Source organism: Ctenopharyngodon idella, chromosome 11 (assembly GCF_019924925.1).
Source record: "Ctenopharyngodon idella isolate HZGC_01 chromosome 11, HZGC01, whole genome shotgun sequence".
NCBI classification, from domain to species: Eukaryota; Metazoa; Chordata; class Actinopteri; order Cypriniformes; family Xenocyprididae; genus Ctenopharyngodon; species Ctenopharyngodon idella.
Genome location: NC_067230.1, coordinates 11,746,554 through 11,771,832, shown reverse-complemented (window position 1 = coordinate 11,771,832; position 25,279 = coordinate 11,746,554). Strand labels below are relative to the sequence as shown.

At 41.1% G+C, this 25,279-nt stretch overlaps 1 protein-coding gene across 1 annotated transcript; it reads left to right on the top strand.

Moving 5' to 3' along the window:
• Positions 1-9,776: 9,776 nt before the first annotated feature.
• On the top strand, positions 9,777-23,775 carry LOC127522020 (uncharacterized). Its single transcript, XM_051911544.1, has 2 exons — positions 9,777-12,589; positions 23,316-23,775. The coding sequence occupies exon 1, from the start codon at positions 11,033-11,035 to the stop codon at positions 12,299-12,301; it is 1,269 nt and encodes a 422-aa protein (XP_051767504.1). The 5' UTR covers positions 9,777-11,032; the 3' UTR covers positions 12,302-12,589; positions 23,316-23,775.
• Positions 23,776-25,279: the final 1,504 nt, after the last annotated feature.

The following is a 25,279-nucleotide window of genomic DNA, read 5'->3' as shown; positions in this document are numbered from 1 at the left end:
GAGTCACCGAGTATGTATAAAAAGTTTAAGCTCTAAGGCACTTTGGCTTGTAAGTCAAATATGGACTATTGTCTGGTTGATGTACCATCAGAAAATGTCTAAGAGAATCTATAGTAGTTGATCCTTTCAGGACTCATTGGCAAGAAATATTTTCAATAGGTCAAAAATGGACTGCTGGCTGGTTGATGAAACATCAGAAGGCATGTATGATTATGTATAGAAAGTTAAAATTCAAGGACTCTTTGGCCAGAAATATGTTCAATAGATCAAATTTGGACTACTGTCTGGCTGATGAAACATCAGAAGGAGCCTTGTATGACCAACTATATGGCTGATGTAACATCAAGATGAGTTTATGAGTATGTATAGAAGTTGAAGTTATGGGCACTTTGGCCAGAAAGATGTTCAGTCAGTCAAATATGGAGTATTGTCTGGTTGATGAAACATCAGGGGCCTCATTTATAAAGTGTGCGTATGCACAGATTTAATTTTAGAGTGTGCGTACGCTTAAATCCATGCCAACGCTCTTTTTTTTTTTTTTTTTTTTAACAATATATTTATTGAATTTTCAGTTTGTATATCACATCAGATTACACAATGAATAACATGTCATGTAACACACAGCAAACATTTTTCACCCTATTCTCCCTCCCACCCTCCAATTCCCAAACAAAGAAAAAGGAGGGAGATTTTTAAAGATACAGGTCTATGTAGGAGATTATGATGCTACCCTACTCCCTTAAAGCTTGTTCTTGTTGTAGCAGGTTAACAACATTAACATTGTGCTTTAAGAAATTAGTAAAGGGTTTCCAGACATCTTTAAAAACATTTGGTTTCTTTTTGACAATATGTTATTTTTTCCACTGACATGCTTGACGCCATTTCTTTAATCCACATTCCAATTCTTGGCTCATTGATATTTTTCCAATTGAGAGCAATTATACGTTTAGCTTGTAAAATACACATGCCTATGAATCTGACCTCTTTGCTGTGTAACATTGGGCTGATAGGATATATACCCAGGATAAAAAACTTAGGATCCAGTGGTAGTATCTTTGATAAAATTTGGTCAATCATATCAATAATACCTAACCAAAAGGATTTTACTTTCTCACATTCCCACAGTGGTACAATGTACCTTTTGCCCATTACACTTTATACAGGTATCAGGAATATTATCATTAATCTTGTGTAACTTAGCAGGAGTTATGTATGTTCACATCAGCCATTTGTGCTGTATGAGTTTCAAGCTACTGTTGACTGTCTACATCTGAGCCTTCTTACATGCCTCCTTCCAATCTTCTAGAGATATTTCATCACCTATATCTTCTTTCCATAATTTTAGGTTTGATTCTGAGGATTCATCCGACCCAGACACAAACAAGTCATACAAAGATGACATTAAACCATTATCATAACAGTGTCTTAAGATTGCTGCCTCTAATGGGGAAATGACAGGAATATCTAATGAATGGTTTTGAGATGAGGATATAAAGCTTCTAAGTTGAAGATATTTGAAAAAATGTGTCTTTGGAATGTCATATTTGGTTGATATTAATGCAAAGGACATAAATACTTCATCTTCACTGTACATGTCTTACACTTTCCTTAACCCTTTTTCAGCCCATATCCGAAATCCTGCATCACATTTCCCTGGCTTAAAATTAACATTACCCCAAATAGGGTTGAAGCGTGACCAAGAGGGGTTTATATTCAAATATTTAGAAGAATTAAACTAAATATTTATCATGTTTAATACAATTGTCACGGGTGTTTTGGTTTTGTGTTCATGTTTTTGATTTCATGTCTTTTATTTTGTAATTTGTTTTATGTTGCTTGTTTGTGTCATGCTTCCCTTGCTCCTCATGTTCTCCCTTAGTCTATGTGTCATGTTCTCATTGGTTGTTCATGGTCATGTGGTTCTCAGTTCTGTTTTGTCATTGGTTCTCTTGTTCCTTGTGTCACTTCCCCATTGGTTGTCTTAGTCATGTGTCCTCTTAGTTCTTGTATTTAAAGCCATTGTCTTCCCCATGTTCCTTTGTCGTGTATTGTTATTGTAACCCTGCTGTTGGTGAGTCTTAAAGTCAGTCAGTCAAGGTCAAGTCAAGGTCAGGTCAGTCAGGTCAGGTCAGGTCAGGTCAGGTCAGTCAGTCAGGTCAGGTCACGGTCACGTCACGTCACGTCACGTCACGTCACGTCACGTCACGTCACGTCACGTCACGTCACGTCACGTCACGTCACGTCACGTCACGTCACGTCACGTCACGTCACGTCACGTCACGTCACGTCACGTCACGTCACGTCACGTCACGTCACGTCACGTCACGTCACGTCACGTCACGTCACGTCACGTCACGTCACGTCACGTCACGTCAGTCACGTCACGTCACGTCACGTCACGTCACGTCACGGTCACGTCACGTCACGTCACGTCACGTCACGTCACGTCCGTCACGTCACGTCACGTCACTCACGTCACGTCACGTCACGTCACGTCACGTCACGTCACGTCACGTCACGTCACGTCACGTCACGTCACGTCACGTCACGTCACGTCACGTCACGTCACGTCACGTCACGTCACGTCACGTCACGTCACGTCACGTCACGTCACGTCACGTCACGTCACGTCACGTCACGTCACGTCACGTCACGTCACGTCACGTCACGTCACGTCACGTCACGTCACGTCACGTCACGTCACGTCACGTCACGTCACGTCACGTCACGTCACGTCACGTCACGTTTTTTCAAGTCAAGTCTGTTCAAGTCAAGTCTGTTCATGTTCAAGTCTGTTTATGTTCAAGTCTAATGGTTGCTTTGTTTGTTTGCTCACTTTACTTCAATAAACTGCACTTGGGTTCATCAAGCTGGAGTCTGGACTAATCGTTACAACAATAGGGTTGTCTGTGTTTTTCCTCAGGTATTTGTGGTCTGCTGAATACAGGTATAGGTGCAATGGTAATCTTGGTGTAATAGAACAGGATTCCAAATCCATCCAAGTAGGAGGGTTTTTAGATAAAAAAATAAAACATGATTGTGCGCAGCTGAGCTGCCTAATAAAACCACTGAATGTTTGGACATTTAGGGCCTCCTCGATCAAATGGTAGGTATAATAGAGATAGACGTAGTCTGGGGCGTTTATTTTGCCAAATAAAGTTGGTAAACAATTTCTTAATTCTAGTAAACAAATATGAGGGAGGGGGTAGGGGGATATTCTGAAACAAATAGAGAAATTTAGGGAGTATATTCATTTTTAAAATATTTATTCTGCCAATCATTGAGATGGGTAAAGATGTCCAGTGTTCTATTGATGAAGTAGTTGCTTCCAGGATTGGGTCATAATTAATCTGAGCAATTTTATTCACCTCAGGGACAATTTTTATACCCAGGTAAACAAAATTATCAGTTGAGTTGAAGGTAGAGGCATAACCTTGTCTACTTTCCCTCTCTGATTCATTAAGTAACATTATAGATGATTTGGAGTGATTAACTTTATATCCAGATATTTTCCCAAAAGTTTCAATTAGATCTAGGAGTGCAAGAATAGAACTGCTCAGATTTTTCAGAAACAGAATTATGTCATCTGCAAATAGCGCTATTTTATGTTCCAGGTGACTTCCCGGATTTCATAAATGTCATTATGCTTCCTCACTGCTATAGCATATGGTTCTATTGCACGAATAAATAATAATGGGGATAGAGGACTTCCTTGCGGGCAACTCCTAGAGATATTAAAAGGTTTAGAGACCACACTATTGGTCAAAACTTCTGCGGTGAGCCCAGTACAAAGCAGTCTAACCCATTTACAAAATGTTTCCCCAAAGCCAAAGCGGGTGAGTACCTCAAATAGGTAGTGCCATTCGACGTGGTCAAAGGCCTTCTCCGCATCAAGAGAGAGTAAAGCCGTGTCTTTCGCCCCTCTCTGGCTGTGTAAAATATTAAGTACTCGTCTGACATTATGAAAGCCCTGTCTACCTTGAATAAATCCATTTTGGTCCTCTCCCACCACCCGGGGGAGCAAGCCCTCCAATCTTCTTCCAAGAACTTTGCTAAGTATTTTTGTATCTGAATTTAAAAGGCTGATTGGCCGCATGTTTTCACATTTTGTATTTGGTTTTCCTGGTTTTGGAAGTAAAGTTATTAGGGCACACCTCATGAATTTGGGGAGGAGACCATTCCTGAAAGATTCCTTGAACATCTCCAAAAGGGGTGAAATTAATTTGGACTGAAATTTTTTATAAACATCTATAGGTATACCATCTGGGCCTGCCGCTTTTCCAGCCCGCATACAGCTGATTGCTTCTGCAATTTCTTTTTTTGTTAATTCTCCATCTAATGCTCTACTTTCATTTTCTGAAATTCTGGGAATATTAAGGCCATTTAGGAATTGTGTCTGCTTATCAAAACTGTACCCTCAGAGCTATACAGTTCCTCATAAAATACCTTGAAGGCCTCATTGATTTCTGTAGGGTCTACTATAGTTCTACCATTTGGATCTTCAATGCAGTTAATAGACCTTTCTGTCTGTTGTTGTTTAATGCGCCATGCTAAAAGTTTCCTGGGTTTCCCCCCCTGGTCATAGTAGGATTATTTAAGTCTCATTAAGTTAATTGCTGCTTTGTTAGCTGACAATTCTTTGTACTGTGATCTAAGTTGGAGTAATTGTGCATGTGCATCTATATTTGTTATTGTAGAGATCTGTTTCAAGTTTTTTTTATTTTCTCATCTAATGTCTTCATTTCCAGTTGTGTACTCTTTTTTTGAGCTGGTAAAGCTAATTATTTGACCCCTAATATAGGCCTTAAATGCCTCCCATGTTATGCTAGCAGATGTTTGAGAAATGTTACAAAGTACATGTCAATTTGTTTATCTAAAAAATCTATAAATGTGGGGTCTGTAAGCCATCCTGGTTGAAGGCGCAGTTTCGGGGAACCTCTCACAAGCTTAGTACCTGTATAAATGAATGATATAGCTGCATGGTCAGATATTACTATACTACTATACTGACAGTCATAAATTTTTGAAACAAGTTGTGCTGAAACCAAAAAATAGTCTATACGCGAATACGTGCTAGAATATAAGTGCTAGAATAACAGGAGTATTCTACTGCATTAGGATTACCATGTCTCCATATATCCATAACATTTAATTTTTTAATAAAACTTACTAGATCTCTTGCTAGATCTAATGTACAGTTAAAGTCGCCAGCTATTATGCATTGCCCAGGGAGATTTGAGACATTCAGAAACAAATGATTATAGAATTTAGGGTCATCCTCATTTGGGCCATACACATTTATCAGATTTATATTTTCAAATAATAGCATACAAATAATACAAATAATAGCATAAATTTACAAATAATAGCATAACTATGATATATTTACCAGCAGGGTCCTTGATTATATTTTTGATTTGTAGTGGGACAGATTTATGAATAAATGTCATAACCCCTCTAGCATGGGTAGTTTAGGGAGCAGACAACACCTGACCCTGCCATCTTCTTCTTATTTTAGAGATATCCCCACTCAGTAGATGGGTTTCTCGCAAAAAAAAAAAAAAAAAAAAAAAATTGATTGCAAGAATTTTATGTTCACTTGTTTGACCTTTGTTTTTGTTTTTTATTGAACAATTTGTTTGTTGAGATGTAACAAATTATGCCGATATATTACAATAATATTATACAATAAAATAGTTAGATCTCTTTTTACATAATAACAATAAATTAAACGACAATAAAAGAAAAACATCAACTAAAAATAAATAAATAAATAAAAATAAAAATAAATAAAAATAAATAAATAAAATAAATAAATATAGCTGCAAGCAGGCTTCAGGGCAACTGTGCACGGCGGGCATTTAAAACGGGTAAACATAAAAGGACTATGTCAAAGTCATTTGAATACACCACATTTACTGCAGCAGTTGGTGCCCATATGATCACAAACCACAACAGCCACATCCATTAGATCATTTAAATTTAGATGAATTTCATGTCATAGACTGTCATAGGTCAATTTCAAATGAGTGCAGAATATATCCTAATCTGCCATGTCTGTGTTTTTTTTCTCAGACAACCTCTATAAAAATTCTAGAGCAAATTACATACTGTTATTTGTGCAGAGGAGGAGGGAGGGGGTAGGGGGGTTTGGACAGAGAGAGAGAGTCTACGTCTGTGTGTGCGCGTGTGTGAAAAATCCACATTCAGACCAATATATCTGACTTCCTGTTGGTCGGAGCTAATGATTGTAAATTAGAAAGTTGTCCGGCTTAATGAGATCAATATGTATACCGAGTTTGGTGACTGTAGTTTAAACTAACCCCCCACTTTTGTCAAAAGATGGCGCTATAGAGGCCATCCTCCCCGCCTGTTTCTACGTTTTTGCCCATGTCTACTGGTAGACAACTCTGACATTTGTATCGAGTTTCATGCAATTTGAAGCATGCTAAGCATCTCAAAAGCATCCAAAACGAAAATTAAAGTTTGATGCGTTGCCATGGCAACAGTGTTTGAGATATCACAATTCTTTGCACATGTCTATATCTGCTGTGTATAGACATTACACTGATGAAGTTTGAAACAAATTGGGTAAAAAAAAGAGGGTGATCGCAAAGCATTTTGAAAGTGACACACTTACTCCTGCCAATTGGTGGCGCTATAACTTTGACACACAATAGTCACATCCATGTGACCAGCCTCCTATAACGAACACACAGGTGAAGTTTCATGAAAAGCAATCAATGTATGCAGACATTATAAAATATTTCCTATTTCCCTTTTCTCGCCATAAATTTCTTGCCTCGCCACAGCCAAACCATTTGAGATATCAAAAATCCACTGGCAATTTTACATCCTCAATGCTTTGACTTCATGCTGACCGAGTTTGGTGGATTCCAGAGCATGCGTTTTTCAAACAACCCATAATAGCCAACTTGTGGCGTATAACTTAGAGCACGAAAGTTGTTAGGCCCGATGAGTTCTATATGTGTACCGAGTTTCATACTAATACGTGCAAGCGTGTTTGACATTGTGAGGATATACTGTAGAAAGAAGCGCAGAAGATCCAAATGCGAGTTAAAAAGGTTTATTTCTCACAGAATACTCAGAAAGTACATAAATGGCAGAGGTGATGAGAAGCAGGTGGCTGCAGGGGTGCTCCGTGACGCAGGGACAGCAATGGGCAAATGAAGGCAGGAATCTCAGAGAAAATCACACAAGGACAACTTAACTAGAAGCTCCAAGAAAACCACGTCCAGAACTGACAGGGAGAGCATGACAGAACCCCAGTAGCGCCTGCAACGAACTGACAAACAGGACACGCAAACACACACATTAAATAAGGCGCTAGATGAGAAGCAGCTGTTGCTGATAATTAAATCAGCACACTAACAAGGTAACGCCCAACCATACACACACACAGAAGGGCGAGTCAGTGAATTCATGAACCGTGACAGTACCCCCTCTCCTAAGAATGCCTCCTGGCATTCCCAGGAGAACCTACCTATAGATTGTAATCATCTATCAGGGAGTGATCCAGAATGTCCCTAGCAGGAACCCAACTTCTCTCCTCCGGACTGTAACCTTCCCAGTCCACCAAGTACTGGAATCCACGTCCCCTCCGTCTAGCGTCCAGAATACGACGAACCGAATAAGCGGGTTCCCCATCTACGAGGCGCAGCGGGGGAGGAACCGGGGTAAGCGGATTAATGTGGGAATGAAAAATGGGTTTTATTTTGCACACATGGAAGACGGGATGAATTCTGAAATTTAAGGCGGACTGTCACCGGACTAAGGATCTAAGTGACAGGAAACGGGCCAATGAATTTAGGTGCAAGTTTATTACAAACGGACCGGAGAGGAATGTTCTTAGAAGAAAGCCACACTTTTTGACCAACAACGTATTCGGGAGGTTTCACCCGGTGGCGATCGGCCTGAGCCTTGGTGCGCGCTCCCACCTGAAGAAGAGTCTCACGGGCTCTTCTCCATGTGTGACGACACCTCTGGACGAAGGCGTGAGCGGAGGGGACCGTGACTTCAGATTCCAGACTAGGAAAAACTGGTGGCTGGTAACCTATACTACACTCAAAAGGCAAAAGACCCGTGGATGATACTGGTAACGAGTTGTGAGCGTACTCAACCCATGAGAGTTGTTGGCTCCAGAAGGAAGGATTCTGAGTCACCCTACATCGTAACATTCTCTCCAGATCCTGGTTAGCTCTCTCGGCTTGTCCGTTACTCTGGGGATGAAAACCAGATGACAGACTGACAGTCGCTCCCAGTAACCAACAAATTTCTTTCCAAAATTTGGAAGTAAATTGGGATCCCCTGTCGGAAACCACTTCAATCGGGAGGCCATGGATACGAAAGATGTGATCAACGACAGTAACCGCTGTCTCCTTGGCTGAGGGTAATTTGGGCAAGGGAATAAAGTGTGCCACCTTCGAGAACCGGTCCACTACAGTTAAAATTACCGTATTACCCTGTGAAGGAGGGAGACCTGTGATGAAATCTAGTGCTATGTGGGACCAGGGTCTCGAAGGGACAGGCAGCGGTTGAAGGAGTCCATCTGGGGGACAATTGGAAGTCTTACCACGAGCACAAACCGAGCAAGCCAAAACAAAATCTCAAATGCCGCGAGCCATACTGGGCCACCAAAATCGTTGCTTGACCAAAAACCTGGTCCGACTGACTCCTGGATGACAAGCCACATTGGAACCATGCCCCCACCGAATAACATCTGACCGTAATCCCTCCAGAACAAATAACCGACTCGGTGGACCCCTGGGCGGAGGCGTTACCCCTTCTAAGGCCGTGCGGACCTTCGATTCGACCTCCCATGTGAGTGAGGAGATAAAAAGTCTCTCAGGTAAAATACACTTGGGAGTAGACGGGCGCTCGGAACGATCAAAAATACGAGATAACGTGTCTGGTTTGATGTTCTTGGACCCAGGACGATACGAAAGAGAGAAATCGAAACAACCGAAAAAAAGAGCCCACCGAGCCTGCCTGGAGTTAAGTCGTTTGGCGGACCTGATGTATTCCAAGTTCTTGTGATCGGTCCAGACGATAAAAGGTACCCTTCTAACCAGTGACGCCATTCCTCCAATGCTAATTTGACTGCCAACAACTCTCTGTTACCAATATCATAATTACGTTCGGCAGTCGATAAGCGATGAGAAAAAAATGCACATGGGTGCATCTTATCGTCCGCGGCAGTGCGCTGGGAAAGAACTGCTCCTACCCCCACCTCTGACGCATCGACCTCCACCACGAACTGACGTGACGGATCAGGGGCTACAAGGATGGGAGCTGAAACAAAGCGGCTCTTAAGGTTGGAAAATGCAGCCTCAGCTGCATTAGACCACCTGAACGTCGTTCTGGTGGAGGTCAAGGCGGTCAGAGGAGCGGCTAGTTGGCTGAAATTGCGAATAAAACGCCGATAAAAATTAGCGAATCCCAGAAACCTCTGCAGGGCCTTACGAGAGTCTGGGAGTGGCCAATCTACCACAGCCGTAATCTTGTCAGGATCCATGTGCACCCCCTCAAACGAAACGATATACCCTAAGAACGGAACTGACTGTGCATGAAACACGCATTTCTCCGCCTTGACAAAAAGCCCATTCTCGGGCAGCCTCTGGAGCACTCGTCTGATGTGTTGAATGTTCCATGTTCCTGGAGAGAAGAGGAAAATATCAAAATGTCATCCAGGTAGACATATATGAACTGATCGACCATGTCTCTCAACACGTCACTAATGAGTGCTTGAAAAACGGCAGGGGAGTTGGACAGGCCGAAAGGATCAAGTATTCAAATTGCCCCCTGGGGGTATTAAATGCCGTTTTCCACTCATCCCCCTCCCTTATGCGGACCAAATGATAAGCGTTACGTAGATCTAATTTCGTGAAAAGAGATGCTCCCTGCAACCGTTCAAAGGCTGAAGCCATCAGCGGCAAAGGATAAGTATTCTTTACTGTGATGTTGTTCAGCCCCTGAGGGATTTACATGTCATAAATGTAGGGAAATAGTCAGGCTGACAGAGAGAATCTCAGAATTAGAGACACGCATCCAAACTTTAATCGAGGATAGTAAGAATGCAAGGGCTTCAGATACTGTTTTGGATGCGACTAGCTTAGTGAACTCTGTACATTGTTCGGTTCCGGCTGTAGAGCCCGCGCAGCAGGGCACTTGGGTAACGGTGAGGCGGCCTAGCCGCGGAAAACACCACTCTTCCGTTCCAATAAGAACATCAAACAGGTTCTCTCCACTCAGTGATACACCCACTGAGAATCCTGTTGAAAGTGCCCTAGTTATTGGCGATTCTATTACATGGAACGTGAAAATAGAGACACCAGCCACCATAGTCACATGTTTGCCGGGAGCCAGAGCACCTGACATCAAAGCAAATTTAAAAGTGCTGGCTAATGCTAATCGTAAATACTCTAAGATTATTATTCACGTCGGCACTAATGATGTTCGACTTCGCCAGTCGGAGATCACTAAAATTAACATTAAAGAGGTGTGTGAACTCGCAAGTACAATGTCAGGAGAAGTAATTTGCTCTAGCCCCCTTCCTGTTCGTCGGAGTGATGAGATAGTTAGCAGATTATCATCACTCAATGGCTGGCTGTCTAAGTGGTGTCCGCAAAATAATATAGGTTTCATAGACAATTGTTTTTGGGGCAGACCTGACCTGTTGAAAAGAGATGGTATTCATCCCTCCCGGGATGGTGCTGCTCTTCTCTCTAGTAATATGGCACATAGTCTTAGAACTGAAACATGACAAACTGGGGCCCAAGTCAGGAAGCAGACAGACTGGCTAAACCGACCGTCTGCTAGCTGCCTCACGTTACAGAAGTCAGAAAATTCAGATAACTCCCAACACATAGAAACTCTTACACCTAGATATTTTCAAATAGAGACTGTGTCTGTACCCCGAATTAGTAAAAACAAAAAACTTCCAAACTCATTTAATGGTAAAAATTTAATTGATGTTCAACAAATAAAAAATAGAGATAATAATGCTAAACAAATGATAAAACTCGGGTTGTTAAATATTAGATCCCTTTCTTCAAAATCACTTATTGTTAATGATATTATCAAAGATAATAATCTAGATGTGCTGTGTTTGACAGAAACTTGGCTAAAACCGGACGATTACATTACTTTAAATGAGTCTAGTCCTCAAGGTTATGATTATCGACACAATGCCCGTCAGAAAGGCAAAGGGGGAGGTGTTGCTGTAATCTATAGTAATATTTACAGTATTAGTCAAAAGTCTTTCAAATATAATTCCTTCGAAGTAATGGTACTTTACGTAACATTATGTAGGTTGACATTTGTGCTGGCTACTGTATACAGGCCACCAGGACACCATACAGACTTTATCAAAGAATTTGCTGATTTTCTGTCGGAGTTAGTATTGGCTGCAGATAAAGTCCTTGTTGTTGGTGATTTTAATATCCATGTAGATAATAAGAAAGACGCATTAGGATTGGCATTTGCAGATATTCTAAACTCTATTGGTGTTAGACAACATGTGTCAGGACCCACTCATTGTCGTAATCATACTTTAGATCTAATATTGTCACATGGAATCGATATTGATGCTGTTGAAATTCTGCAGCAGAGTGACGACATCTCAGATCATTATCTAGTCTCGTGTATACTACATTTAGTCAAGGCGGCTAAACTGCCTCCATGCCATAAATATGGTAGAACCATCACTTCTACCACTAAAGATCACTTTATAAATAATCTTCCTGATCAGTTTCATCGCCTTAGCATACCAGAAAGCTTAGAAGACCTCGATGTTGTAACAGAAACTATTGCCTCTGTCTTTTCCAGCACATTAGACTCAGTTGCTCCTTTGCGCTTAAAAAAGATTAAGGAAATTAATCCAATGCCATGGTACAATGAGCACACTCGGGCCCTAAAGTTAGCAGCCAGAAAAATGGAGCGCAGCTGGAAGAAAACAAAACTAGAAGTATTTCGCATTTCGTGGAGAGAGAGAATGATTGAGTACAGAAAGGCCTTAAAATCTGCTAGATCTGCTTATTTTTCAAAACTTTTAGAAGAAAATAAACACAACCCTAGGTATTTATTTGATACAGTGGCTAAATTAACAAGAAATAAAGCTTCAACTTCTGATGTTTCCAAAGAGCACAGCAGTAATGACTTTATGAACTTCTTTACTTGCAAGATTGATAATATTAGAGAAAAAATAATAACCATGCAACTGTCTATTACAGTATTGCGTCAGATAGGGCATTGTAGTGTCTCTGAGGAAAAATTCAGTTAATTTACTGCTTTAGGAGAGGAAGAATTGTCTAAACTTGTTAAATCATCAAAATCAACAACATGTATGTTAGACCCAATACCGACTAAGCTATTGAAAGAAATGCTTCCAGAGGTTATAGATCCTCTTCTTAATATCGTCAATTCATCTTTATCACTAGGATACGTACCGAAAACTTTTAAGCTGGCTATTATTAAACCTCTTATTAAAAAACCACAACTTGATCCTAGAGAATTAGTCAATTACAGGCCGATCTCAAATCTCACTTTTCTGTCAAAAATACTAGAAAAGGTAGTATCATCACAACTATGTTCCTTTTTAGAAAGAAATAGTATCTGTGAGGATTTCCAATCAGGATTTAGACCGTACCATAGTACTGAGACTGCTCTCATTAGAGTTACTAATGATTTGCTCTTATCATCAGATCGTGGTTGTATCTCTCTATTAGTGTTACTGGATCTTAGTGCAGCATTTGACACTATTGATCACAATATTCTTTTAAATAGACTCGAAAATTATGTTGGCATTAGTGGAATTGCATTGTCATGGTTCAAATCATACTTATCTGACCGTTATCAGTCTGTAGTAGTAAACAAAGAGATATCGATCACAAGTTCAATATGGAGTACTGCAAGGCTCAGTACTAGGACCGTTGCTGTTCACTCTGTACATGCTACCCTTGGGAGATATCATTAGGAAGCATTGCGTTAGTTTTCACTGTTACGCTGATGATACTCAGCTCTATATTTCTTCGCGCCCTGACGAAACTTACCAATTCACAAAATTAACAGAATGCATAGCTGATATAAAAAATTGGATGACCAGTAATTTCCTACTTCTAAATTCAGAAAAAACAGAGATTCTAATTTTTGGACCAAAAACTTCTTCACGTAATAACCTAGAATACTGTCTAACACTTGATGGCTGCTCTGTTAAGTCTTCGTCGTCTCTTAGGAACCTGGGTGTGCTCTTTGATACCAATCTTTCATTTGAAGGCCATGTTACTAGCATCTGTAAAACCGCATTCTTCCATCTTAAAAATATATCTAAACTACGACATATGCTCTCAATGAAAAATGCAGAACAGTTAGTTCATGCGTTCATGACCTCAAGGCTAGATTACTGTAACGCTCTACTGGGTGGTTGTTCTGCTCGCCTGATAAATAAACTACAGCTCGTACAAAATGCAGCAGCTAGAGTTCTTACTAGAACTAGGAAGTATGACCATATTAGCCCAGTTCTGTCAACACTGCATTGGCTTCCTGTTAAACATCGTATAGATTTTAAAATCTTGCTAATTACTTACAAAGCACTAAATGGTTTAGCTCCCCAGTACCTGAGCGAGCTCCTAATTCATTATAGTCCTTCACGTCTATTGCAATCTCAGAATTCAGGCCAGCTGATAATACCTAGAATATCAAAATCAACCGCAGGCGGTAGATCCTTCTCCTATTTGGCACCTAAACTCTGGAACAATCTTCCTAGCATTGTTCAGGAAGCAGACACACTCTTTTTTCGTTTAAATCTAGACTAAAAACGCCAGTTCCATCCAATTGAGGATCGTATTCATCACGGCGGTATGGACGGTTGTTGAGGAACTGTGTCGTGGCTGTCGTGTCGATGAGGCCCTCACAGTGGATGATCTAGTTGACTCAATCTCTGCTGATACTTCAGGGCTGCGTTGTAGTCGTGTCAAGGCGCAGGTCCTTGGTCTCACCTGGATACGGCCCGGATCCGGTTGACTACGGTGAACCTCGGGATAACCAGAAAGACTAATATTAGCGTAGATGCCATTCTTCTTCTGATGTAACGAGTACATCAGGTGTTATAGGAAGTGTTCCCGGTTCCGGCTGACCTAATTTATGCAGCCTAATAATCCTTTAACAGATTTGAAAATATAAATTGGTAATGTGTTATGTGTATGCCAGGTTAAAGAAATGCGTTTTTAGTCTAGATTTAAACTGACAGAGTGTGTCTGCTTCACGACCAATGCTAGGAAGATTGTTCCAGAGTTTAGGTGCCAAATAGGAGAAGGATCTACCGCCTGCGGTTGATTTTGACATTCTAGGTATTATCAGCTGGCCTGAATTCTGAGATCGCAATAGACGTGAAGGACTATAATGAATTAGGAGCTCGCTCAGGTACTGGGGAGCTAAACCATTTAGTGCTTTGTAAGTAATTAGCAAGATTTTAAAATCTATACAATGTTTAACAGGAAGCCAATGCAGTGTTGACAGAACTGGGCTAATATGGTCATACTTCCTAGTTCTAGTAAGAACTCTAGCTGCTGCATTTTGTACGAGCTGTAGTTTATTTATCAGGCGAGCAGAACAACCACCCAGTAGAGCGTTACAGTAATCTAGCCTTGAGGTCATGAACGCATGAACTAACTGTTCTGCATTTTTCATTGAGAGCATATGTCGTAGTTTAGATATATTTTTAAGATGGAAGAATGCGGTTTTACAGATGCTAGTAACATGGCCTTCAAATGAAAGATTGGTATCAAAGAGCACACCCAGGTTCCTAAGTGACGACGAAGACTTAACAGAGCAGCCATCAAGTGTTAGACAGTATTCTAGGTTATTACGTGAAGAAGTTTTTGGTCCAAAAATTAGAATCTCTGTTTTTTCTGAATTTAGTAGTAGGAAATTACTGGTCATCCAATTTTTTATATCAGCTATGCATTCTGTTAATTTTGTGAATTGGTAAGTTTCGTCAGGGCGCGAAGAAATATAGAGCTGAGTATCATCAGCGTAACAGTGAAAACTAACACCATGCTTCCTAATGATATCTCCCAAGGGTAGCATGTACAGAGTGAACAGCAACGGTCCTAGTACTGAGCCTTGCGGTACTCCATATTGAACTTGTGATCGATATGACATCTCTTCGTTTACTACTACAAACTAATAACGGTCAGATAAGTATGATTTGAACCATGACAATGCAATTCCACTAATGCCAACATAATTTTCGAGTCTATTTAAAAGAATATTGTGATCAATAGTGTCAAATGCAGCACTAAGATCCAGTAACACTAATAGAGAGATACAACCACGATCTGATGATAAGAGCAAATCATTAGTAACTCTAATGAGAGCAGTCTCAGTACTATGGTACGGTCTAAATCTAATGATTTTTATTTGTTGAACATCAATTAAATTTTTACCATTAAATGGGTTTGGAAGTTTTGTGTTTTTACTAATTCGGGGTACAGACACAGTCTCTATGAAGTGTTAGGGTAATACAACATCAGCAATCACAGACATTCACATTACACTGGATTAGATTTCTCAGAGTACTGTTAAGTTTGCGCAAATAACAATAGGTAGTTTGCTCTGGAATTTATTTATAGTAGTTGTCTGAGAAAAATGCAAACATGGCAGATTATTCTGCACTCATTTGAAGTTGACTTATGACATTCTATGGCATGAAATTCATCTACATTTAAATGACCTCATGGGTTTGGCTGTTGTGGTTTTGATCATATTGGCACCAGCTGCTGCAGTAAATATGGTGTGAATTTGACATAGACCTTTTATGTTTTTACCGTTTTAAATGCCCATTGCCCGCAGTGCACAGTTGCCCTGAAGCCACCGGGGTGGCGGTGCCACCGGGCTTGGGCCCGTCATCGCTGCTTGCAGCTATATTTATACCTAAGCCACTAAGGCGCAGGGCCCTATTGTTTTTCTAAGGATTATTATTATTATTAGGGCCCAAGACCTGTAAAGGGCGAAGGCCCTATTGTTTTCTTTAGGATAATTTTTTTTTTTTGACTATTCGGGCATTTTTGGGGCCCTTAACATGCTCAAAAACTCTTGAAACTTTGCACACACATCAGAATCGTCAGCCATCAGGGCCGGACAGAAGCTGGTACCTGGGCATGGCAGGGGGGCTCGACAGCGCCCCCTTGAACGGTGTCTAAAAACTTGGTCAATATATCAAACACGCTTACATGTATTTGTATGAAACTTGGTACACATATAGACCTCATTGGGCCTAACAACTTTCATGCTTTAAGTTATACGCCAGCTCAACAGGAAGTTAGCTATTATGGGTTGTTTGGAAAACGCATGCTCTGGAATTTGATATACTCCTCCTAGGCGATTAATCCGATCACCACCAAACTCGTTCAGCATGAAGTCAAGACATTGAGGATTTAAATTTGCCAGCGGATTTTTAATATCTCAAACGCTTTGGCCGTGGCAAGGCAACGAATTTATGGTGAGAAAAGGGAAAAAGGAAGTGTGTTATAACTTATGTATATATTGATTGATTTTTATGAAACTTCAGCTGTGTGTTCGTTGTAGGAGTCCGATCACATGGATGTGACTATTGTGAGTCAAAGTTATAGCGCCACCAACTGGCAGTAGGAAGTGTGTCACTTTCAAAATGCTTGAGATCACCCTCTTTTTTTACCCGATTTGCTTCAAACTTTATCATAATATTGTCAAAACATGGCAGATGTAGACCTGTGAATGTATTTGTCATATCTTAAATATTGTTGCCATGGCAACATGTCAAACTTTAATAATATTCTTTAGTGTTTTTGAGGCTCTTAACATGCTTCAAATTGCATGAAACTCGACACACACATCAATGTTGTCGAATAGCAGACATGGACAAAGCCTTAGAAACAGCCGCCGTGGTGGAGGGGCTTAGTAGCGCCACCTTTTGACAAAAGTGGGGGGGTTATTTTTACATACAGTCACCAAACTCAGTACACATATTGTTCTCATTAAGCCGGACAACTTTCTAATTTACAGTCATTAGTTCCGACCAACAGGAAGTCAGATATTTTGGTTTGAATGTGGATTTTTCACACTCTCTCTCTCTCTCTGTCCTACCCCCCTCCCCCGTCAGTCTCACTCTTTCTCTCTGTCTCTCTCTCTCTCTGTGTGTGGGTCTCTGTCTGTGTGTGTGTGTGTAATCATATGGGCACCAACTGCTGCAGTAAATGTGGTGTATTCAAATTGATTTGAAATAGTCCTTTTATGTTTAACCATTTTAAATGCCTATTGCCCGCCGTGCACAGTTGCCGTGAAGCCACCGGGGTGGCGGTGCCACCGGGCTTGGGCCCACCATCGCTGCTTGCAGCTATATTTATTAATCTTTTTTTTCCCGACTATTCGGGCACTTTTGGGGGCCTTACCATGCTCGAAAACTCTTGAAACTTTGCACACACATCGGAATCTGCGGCCATCAGGGCCGGGCAGAAGCTGGTATCAGTGTGTGTGCAGGAGGGGCTCGACAGCGCCCCCTTGAACGAAGTCCGAAAACTTGGTCCATATATCAAACACGCTTGCACGTATCAGTATGAAACTTGGTACACCTATAGACCTCATCGGGCCTAACAACTTTCATGCTCTAAGTTATACGCCAGCTCAACAGGAAGTCCATAATTATGGGTTGTTTGAAAAACACGTGCTCTGGAATTTGATATACTCCTCCTAGGCGATTAATCCGATCACCACCAAACTTGGTCAGCATGAAGTCAAGACACTGAGGATGTAAAATTGCCAGTGGAATTTTGATATCTTAAATGGTTTGGCCGTGGCAAGGCAACGAATTTATGGTGAGAGAAGGTATACAGGAAGTGTGTTATAACTTATGTATACATTGATTGATTTTTATGAAACTTCAGCTGTGTGTTCGTTGTAGGAGTCAGATCACATGGATGTGACTATTGTGAGTCAAAGTTATAGTGCCACCAACTGGCAGCAGGAAGTATGTCAATTTCAAAATGCTTTGAGATCACCCTTTTTTACCCGATTTGCTTCAAACTTCATCACAATAATGTCAAAACATGGCAGATGTATACCTGTGAATGTATTTGTGATATCTTAAATATTGTTGCCATGGCAACATGTTAAACTTTAATAATATTCTTGAGTGTTTTTGAGGCTCTTAACATGCTTCAAATTGCATGAAACTTGACACACACAGCAATATTGTCGACCAGTAGACATGGACAAAGCCTTAGAAATGGGCATGGTGGAGGAGCTCAGTAGCACCACGTTTTGACAAAAGTGGAGGGGTTATTTTTACCTACAGTCACCAAACTTGGTACACATATTGATCTCATTAAGCCAGACAACTTTCTAATTTACAGTCATTAGCTCCGAAGAACAGGAAGTCAGATATTTTGGTTTAAATGTGGATTTTTCACACTCCCCCGAGATACTGATAGGTCTAGGGACGAGATGGCTTGAAGGAAGATGGTTTTTAAAGTCAGAAATTTTTCTCAAACCATTTAAAGCGGCTCGAAGGGACCTGCAGACAAGCCTTAGATTGCCCTCAAGGAGAGCATCGTCCCCAGGGACCACAAGAGGATCTGGTGCACCAATTTGCATAGTGGGCATGAACGCAGACCCCCTTGTTGATTTATGTAAGAGACCACCAATGTGTTGTCTGAGCGGACAAGCACATGATGGCCTCTCAGGTCTGGGAGGAAGTACTTCAATGCATTGAAGACTGCTATCATCTCCAGGAAATTTATGTGCCATGAAAGATGATGACTCCTCCACAGCCCTTGAGCTGAGCGGCCTTCCATTACCACTCCCCAACCTGTGAGAGAAGTGTCTGCCGTAAGAGCAACTCAATGACATTGAGCTCCTAACACAGGAACTTGGGACAGAAAACAAGTTTTCCTCCATATAACCAAGGCGCGGAGACACCGCCACGTGATCTTGATTGTATGGAGTGGGTTCCCCCTCGGGGAAAACCCTTTGGTCCTGAGCCACCACTGTAAGGTACAGGTCTGCATTCCCGCGGCACTCTCGATAAGATTTCTTGCCACGCGGGATTAAATTTGGAATGAAAGGCGGATTGTGGTTGGTAACTATAGTGTACTTTAGGCGGGAGCAGGCGGTCTGACAATAACCCGGTCGCTCCCGAGATGCTTTGACATCAGCACATCTGTGCTTGAACTTGAAGTGAACAAAACTTTCTGCAGTGGTGGCGTTCACACAGTCACCAGTTCCCTGTCCTGAGAAACCTGGCAATATATGTTCTTTGCATTAGAGGTCTGCGGGAGTACACCTTCAGAGAACATTCAACCTTTGGGACCGGATTTTGGAGGAGCGACGTTCTGAAACGGTCGTCAGTCAGCGTCATTCTGTTCTTGCATGGATGTTAAAAAAGATTTCATTTTGCAGTATAGCTAGTAAGCCAACAGTTTTTGTTTATATGTATTTTTGGCTTAGCCTATAGTTTTGAGGGACATGTTGTAGGCTATTTAATTTAGCCTATTTTTCTCTGTGATATTTAGCCTATTATTCTTTAATTGTGACATTTTTTAGTGTGTTGACAGTATCATAGATAAATAACAAATACAAATGTTCTATTTACAACATTTTAAATTTGTTATCCCCAATCACTCTCTTTCTTTAGGGGAAGTTTAAACGCAAGATTCTGGAAACGATCTTTAGTGGGACCCGTCGGGTCGGGAAGAAAATCACTACATGTGGATAGCGGGTGAACACAGAGTGAATTTTAGGCTGGAGCGGGTGCGTGCGGAATAGAACCATTGCGGGAGCGGGCAGGAGTGGGACGGAAAAAACAGTACCGCGCAGACCTCTACTGTAAGGATCTCATGTACAGCAGGCCAAAAGTTATCACGTTGGACTCAGCTGCCATCAGACCCAACAGTCTCTGAAACTGTTTTACAGTGAGTGACTGGCCTAGCCTTATTTCTTGCACAACTGAGAGAATAACTGCAATACGAGTAGGAGACAGGATGGTCCGCATCGTTACTGAGTCCCATACCACACCAAGGAAGGTGGTCCTCTGTAATGAAGAAAGCACACTCTTCTTGGCATTCAGTCTCAACTCCAATTTTTGCATGTGACTGAGAACGACATCTTGATGCCGGACCGCCATCTGTTCTGAATGTGCTAGAATTAGCCAGTCGTCCATTTACAGTATCTCACAGAAGTGAGTACACCCCACACATTTTTGTAAATATTTTATTATACCTTTTCATGTGACAACACTGAAGAAATGACACTTTGCTACAATGTAAAGTAGTGAGTGTACAGCTTGTATAACAGTGTAAATTTGCTGTCCCCTGAAAATACACAAAAAAAAAAAAAAAAAAAAAAACACACAGCCATTAATGTCTAAACCGCTGGCCACAAAAGTGAGTACACTCCTAAGTAAAAATGTCCAAACTGGGCCCAATTAGCCATTTTCTCTCCCCGGTGTCATGTGACTCGTGTGTTACAAGGTGAATGGGGAGCAGGTGTGTTAAATTTGGTGTTATCGCTCTCACTCTCTCATACTGGTCACTGGAAGTTCAACGTGGCACCTCGTGGCAAGAACTCTCTGAGGAGCTGAAAAAAAGAGTTGTTGCTCTAAATAAAGATGGTATAGGCTATAAGAAGATTGCCAAGACCCTGAAACTGAGCTGCAGCACGGTGGCCAAGACCATACAGCGGTTTAACAGGACAGGTTCCACTCAGAACAGGCCTCGCCATAGTCAACCAAAGAAGTTGAGTGCACGTGCTCAGCATCATATCCAGAGGTTGTGTTTGGGAAATAGACATATGAGTACTGCCAGCATTGCTGCAGAGGTTGAAGGGGTGGGGGGTCAGCCAGCCTGTCTCAGACCACCAACACACATCAGACAGCATCAAATTGGTCTGCATGGCTGTTGTCCCAGAAGGAAGCCTCTTCTAAAGATGATGCACAAGAAAGCCCGCAAACAGTTTGCTGAAGACAAGCAGACTAAGGACATTTATTACTGGAACCATGTCCTGTAGTCTGATGAGACCAAGATAAACTTATTTGGTTCAGATGGTGTCAAGCGTGTGTGGCGGCAACCAGGTGAGGAGTACAAAGAAAAGTGTCTTGCCTATAGTCAAGCATGGTGGTGGGGCTGCATGAGTGCTGCCGGCACTGGGGAGCTACAGTTCATTGAGGGAACCATGAATGAGCAGAGCATAATCCCCTCCCTTCGGAGACTGGGCCGCAGGGCAGTATTCCAACATGATAACAACCCCAAACACACCTCCAAGACGACCACTGCCTTGCTAAAGAAGCTGAGGGTAAAGGTGATGGACTGGCCAAGCATGTCTCCAGACCTAAACCCAAGAGGGTTAAGGCAGTGCTGGAAAATAATGGTGGCCACACAAAATATTGACACTTTGGGCCCAATTTGGACATTTTCACTTAGGGGTGTACTCACTTTTGTGGCCAGCGGTTTAGACATTAATGGCTGTGTGTTGAGTTATTTTGAGGGGACAGCAAATTTACACTGTTATACAAGCTGTACACTCACTACTTTACATTGTAGCAAAGTGTAATTTCTTCAGTGTTGTCACATGAAAAGATATAATAAAATATTTATAAAAATGTGAGGGGTGTACTCACTTCTGTAAGATACTGTAGTTCAGAATGTGTATGCCCTGCAGCCTGAGTGGGGACAGTGCGGCATCTACGCATTTTGTGAATGTGCGGGGTGAAAGGGCTAGGCCGAAAGGAAGTACCTGATATTGGTAAGCTTCGCCCCCAAAAGTGAACCTCAGGAACTTCCTGTGTTGTGGAAGGATGGAGACATGGAAGTATGCATCCTTTAACATACCAGTTCTCAGATCTGCTTTGAGTTATGATTTGACTCGATGTCAACATCTTGAACTTGAGTTTTCTGACTGAATGATTCAGTGGGATGCAACCCTTCAGTGGGATGCAAGCCTGCTCGGGATGCACTAAGGTTAGTAACACCCTGTTGAATAGTGGTGGACGAGAACCAAACTGGATTCTGTACCTTCTTTGTTTGAATGCCTCCGCTTGTTTCTTAGCCTCCTGAAACCTCTCGACGACCGTATTTACAGCGTCACTGAAGAGGCCAGGGGGCGCAAGCGGGGCGTCCAGGAGAAACCCCTCCCGTGAGAAAACTAGGGCAGGGAGGAACACATCTTGAATGCTTGGATCACCATAATACTGTGAAATGCTTGTGACTGTACTTCAGGACATACAAACAATAAATAAGACACACAGTTTGACACAGAGCGCTTTGCTGAGGCACAAAAGCTAAAGACGGTCTTTCCGGATGTGCTTTTATCCTTTCCTGGTTGTGCAAAGCGTCAGGGACGCAGCACGAGTTCCCTCAAAAGGGAACATGTAATATCATGGTGTATATAAGAAAACATGTAATATCATGGCTTTCTATAAAGCGGATTGTGAATTGCCTAGTTGTTTTTAGACATAATTGCATATTTTTATTAGGTGGAAGATATTATAAATTTAATATACATATAAATTTATATAAAGAATATAAATTTAAACAATCTCAAAGACTAAAAAAAAAATGCAATTCATTTAATCATAACGCTTTATGTAAAGATTTTTCAATGAACATGTCTATTTTTTTGTAAAATGTCGGTGAACAGAAACAAAAGGAAGGAACAGTAATCAAAAGGAAACTAAAATGAGCTAAAATGAAACATATGAGTACAGAAAGGCCTTAAAATCTGCTAGATCTGCCTATTTTTCAAAACTCTTAGAAGAAAATAAACACAACCCTGGGTATTTATTTGATACAGTGGCTAAATTAACAAGAAATAAAGCTTCAACTTCTGATGTTTCCAAAGAGCACAGCAGTAATGACTTTATGAACTTCTTTACTTGCAAGATTGATAATATTAGAGAAAAAATTATAACCATGCAACCGTCTACTACAGTATCGTGTCAGATAGTGCATTGTAGTGTCCCTGAGGAAAAATTCAATTCATTTACTGCTTTAGGAGAGGAAGAATTGTCTAAACTTGTTAAATCATCAAAATCAACAACATGTATGTTAGACCCTATACCGACTAAGCTATTGAAAGAAATGCTTCCAGAGGTCATAGACCCTCTTCTCAATATCGTCAATTCATCTTTATCATTAGGATACGTACCAAAAACTTTTAAGCTGGCTATTATTAAACCTCTTATTAAAAAAACACAACTTGATCCTAGAGAATTAGTCAATTACAGGCCGATCTCAAATCTCACTTTTCTGTCAAAAATACTAGAAAAGGCAGTATCATCACAGCTATGTTCCTTTTTAGAAAGAAATGGTATCTGTGAGGATTTCCCGTCAGGATTTAGACCGTACCATAGTACTGAGACTGCTCTCATTAGAGTTACTAATGATTTGCTCTTATCATCAGATCGTGGTTGTATCTCTCTATTAGTGTTACTGGATCTTAGTGCAGCATTTGACACTACTGATCACAATATTCTTTTAAATAGACTCGAAAATTATGTTGGCATTAGTGGAATTGCATTGTCATGGTTCAAATCATACTTATCTGACCGTTATCAGTTTGTAGTAGTAAACGAAGACATGTCATATCGATCACAAGTTCAATATGGAGTACCACAAGGCTCAGTACTAGGACCGTTGCTGTTCACTCTGTTCATGCTACCCTTGGGAGATATCATTAGGAAGCATGGCATTAGTTTTCACTGTTACGCTGATGATACTCAGCTCTATATTTCTTCCTAGAATATTGTCTAACACTTGATGGCTGCTCTGTTAAGTCTTCGTCGTCAGTTAGGAACCTGGGTGTGCTCTTTGATACCAATCTTTCATTTGAAGGCCATGTTACTAGCATCTGTAAAACCGCATTCTTCCATCTTAAAAATATATCTAAACTACAACATATGCTCTCAATGAAAAATGCAGAACAGTTAGTTCATGCGTTCATGACCTCAAGGCTAGATTACTGTAACGCTCTACTGGGTGGTTGTTCTGCTCGCCTGATAAATAAACTACAGCTCGTACAAAATGCAGCAGCTAGAGTTCTTACTAGAACCAGGAAGTATGACCATATTAGCCCAGTTCTGTCAACACTGCATTGGCTTCCTGTTAAACATCGTATAGATTTTAAAATCTTGCTAATTACTTACAAAGCACTAAATGGTTTAGCTCCCCAGTACCTGAGCGAGCTCCTAATTCATTATAGTCCTTCACGTCTATTGCGATCTCAGAATTCAGGCCAGCTGATAATACCTAGAATATCAAAATCAACTGCAGGTGGTAGATCCTTCTCCTATTTGGCACCTAAACTCTGGAACAATCTTCCTAGCATTGTTCGGGAAGCAGACACACTCTGTCAGTTTAAATCTAGACTAAAAACGCATCTCTTTAACCTGGCATATACATAACACATTACCAATTTATATTTCCAAATCCGTTAAAGGATTATTAGGCTGCATAAATTAGGTCAGCTGGAACCGGGAACACTTCCTATAACACCTGATGTACTCGTTACATCAGAAGAAGAATGGCATCTACGCTAATATTAGTCTTTCTGTTTATCCCGAGGTTCACCGTAGTCAACCGGATCCGGGCCGTATCCAGGTGAAACCAAGGACCTGCACCTTGACACGACCACAACGCAGCCCTGAAGTATCAGCAGAGATTGAGTCAACTAGATCATCCCCTGTGAAGGCCTCATCGACACGACAGCCACGACACAGTTCCTCAACAACCGTCCATACCGGCGTGATGAATACGATCCTCAACTGGATGGAACTGAAATAAATACTTTTAATGTTGGGATCCTATTGGACTTATGATAGCAACCTGAATTGTAACAAAGCACTGTTGGCCAGAGGAGAACTGGCACCCCGACTAAGCCTGGTTTCTCCCAAGGTTTTTTTCTCCATTTTAACACCAATTTGCCACTTGTCTGCCACCTGATGTCACCTGATGGAGTTTGGGTTCCTTGCCGCTGTCGCCTCTGGCTTGCTTAGTTGGGGACACTTGACTTGACATTTGATATTCAACAGTGCTTTGATCTGCCTGCATTGACACTATTCTTTAAGAGCTGCTGTGCAGCCAAACAATGTACCAGTTATCAATGTAAAGCTGCTTTGACACAATCTACATTGTAAAAAGCACTATATAAATAAAGGTGACTTGACTTGACATATAATAATGATCAAACAGTAAATGAAAAAAGAGAAATAATAAAATAAAATAAAATAAGAGTT

Coding starts and splice junctions, on each gene's coding strand:
- LOC127522020 (XM_051911544.1), top strand. CDS start 11,033: ATGATAAAACTCGGGTTGTTAAATATTAGATCCCTTTCTTCAAAATCA.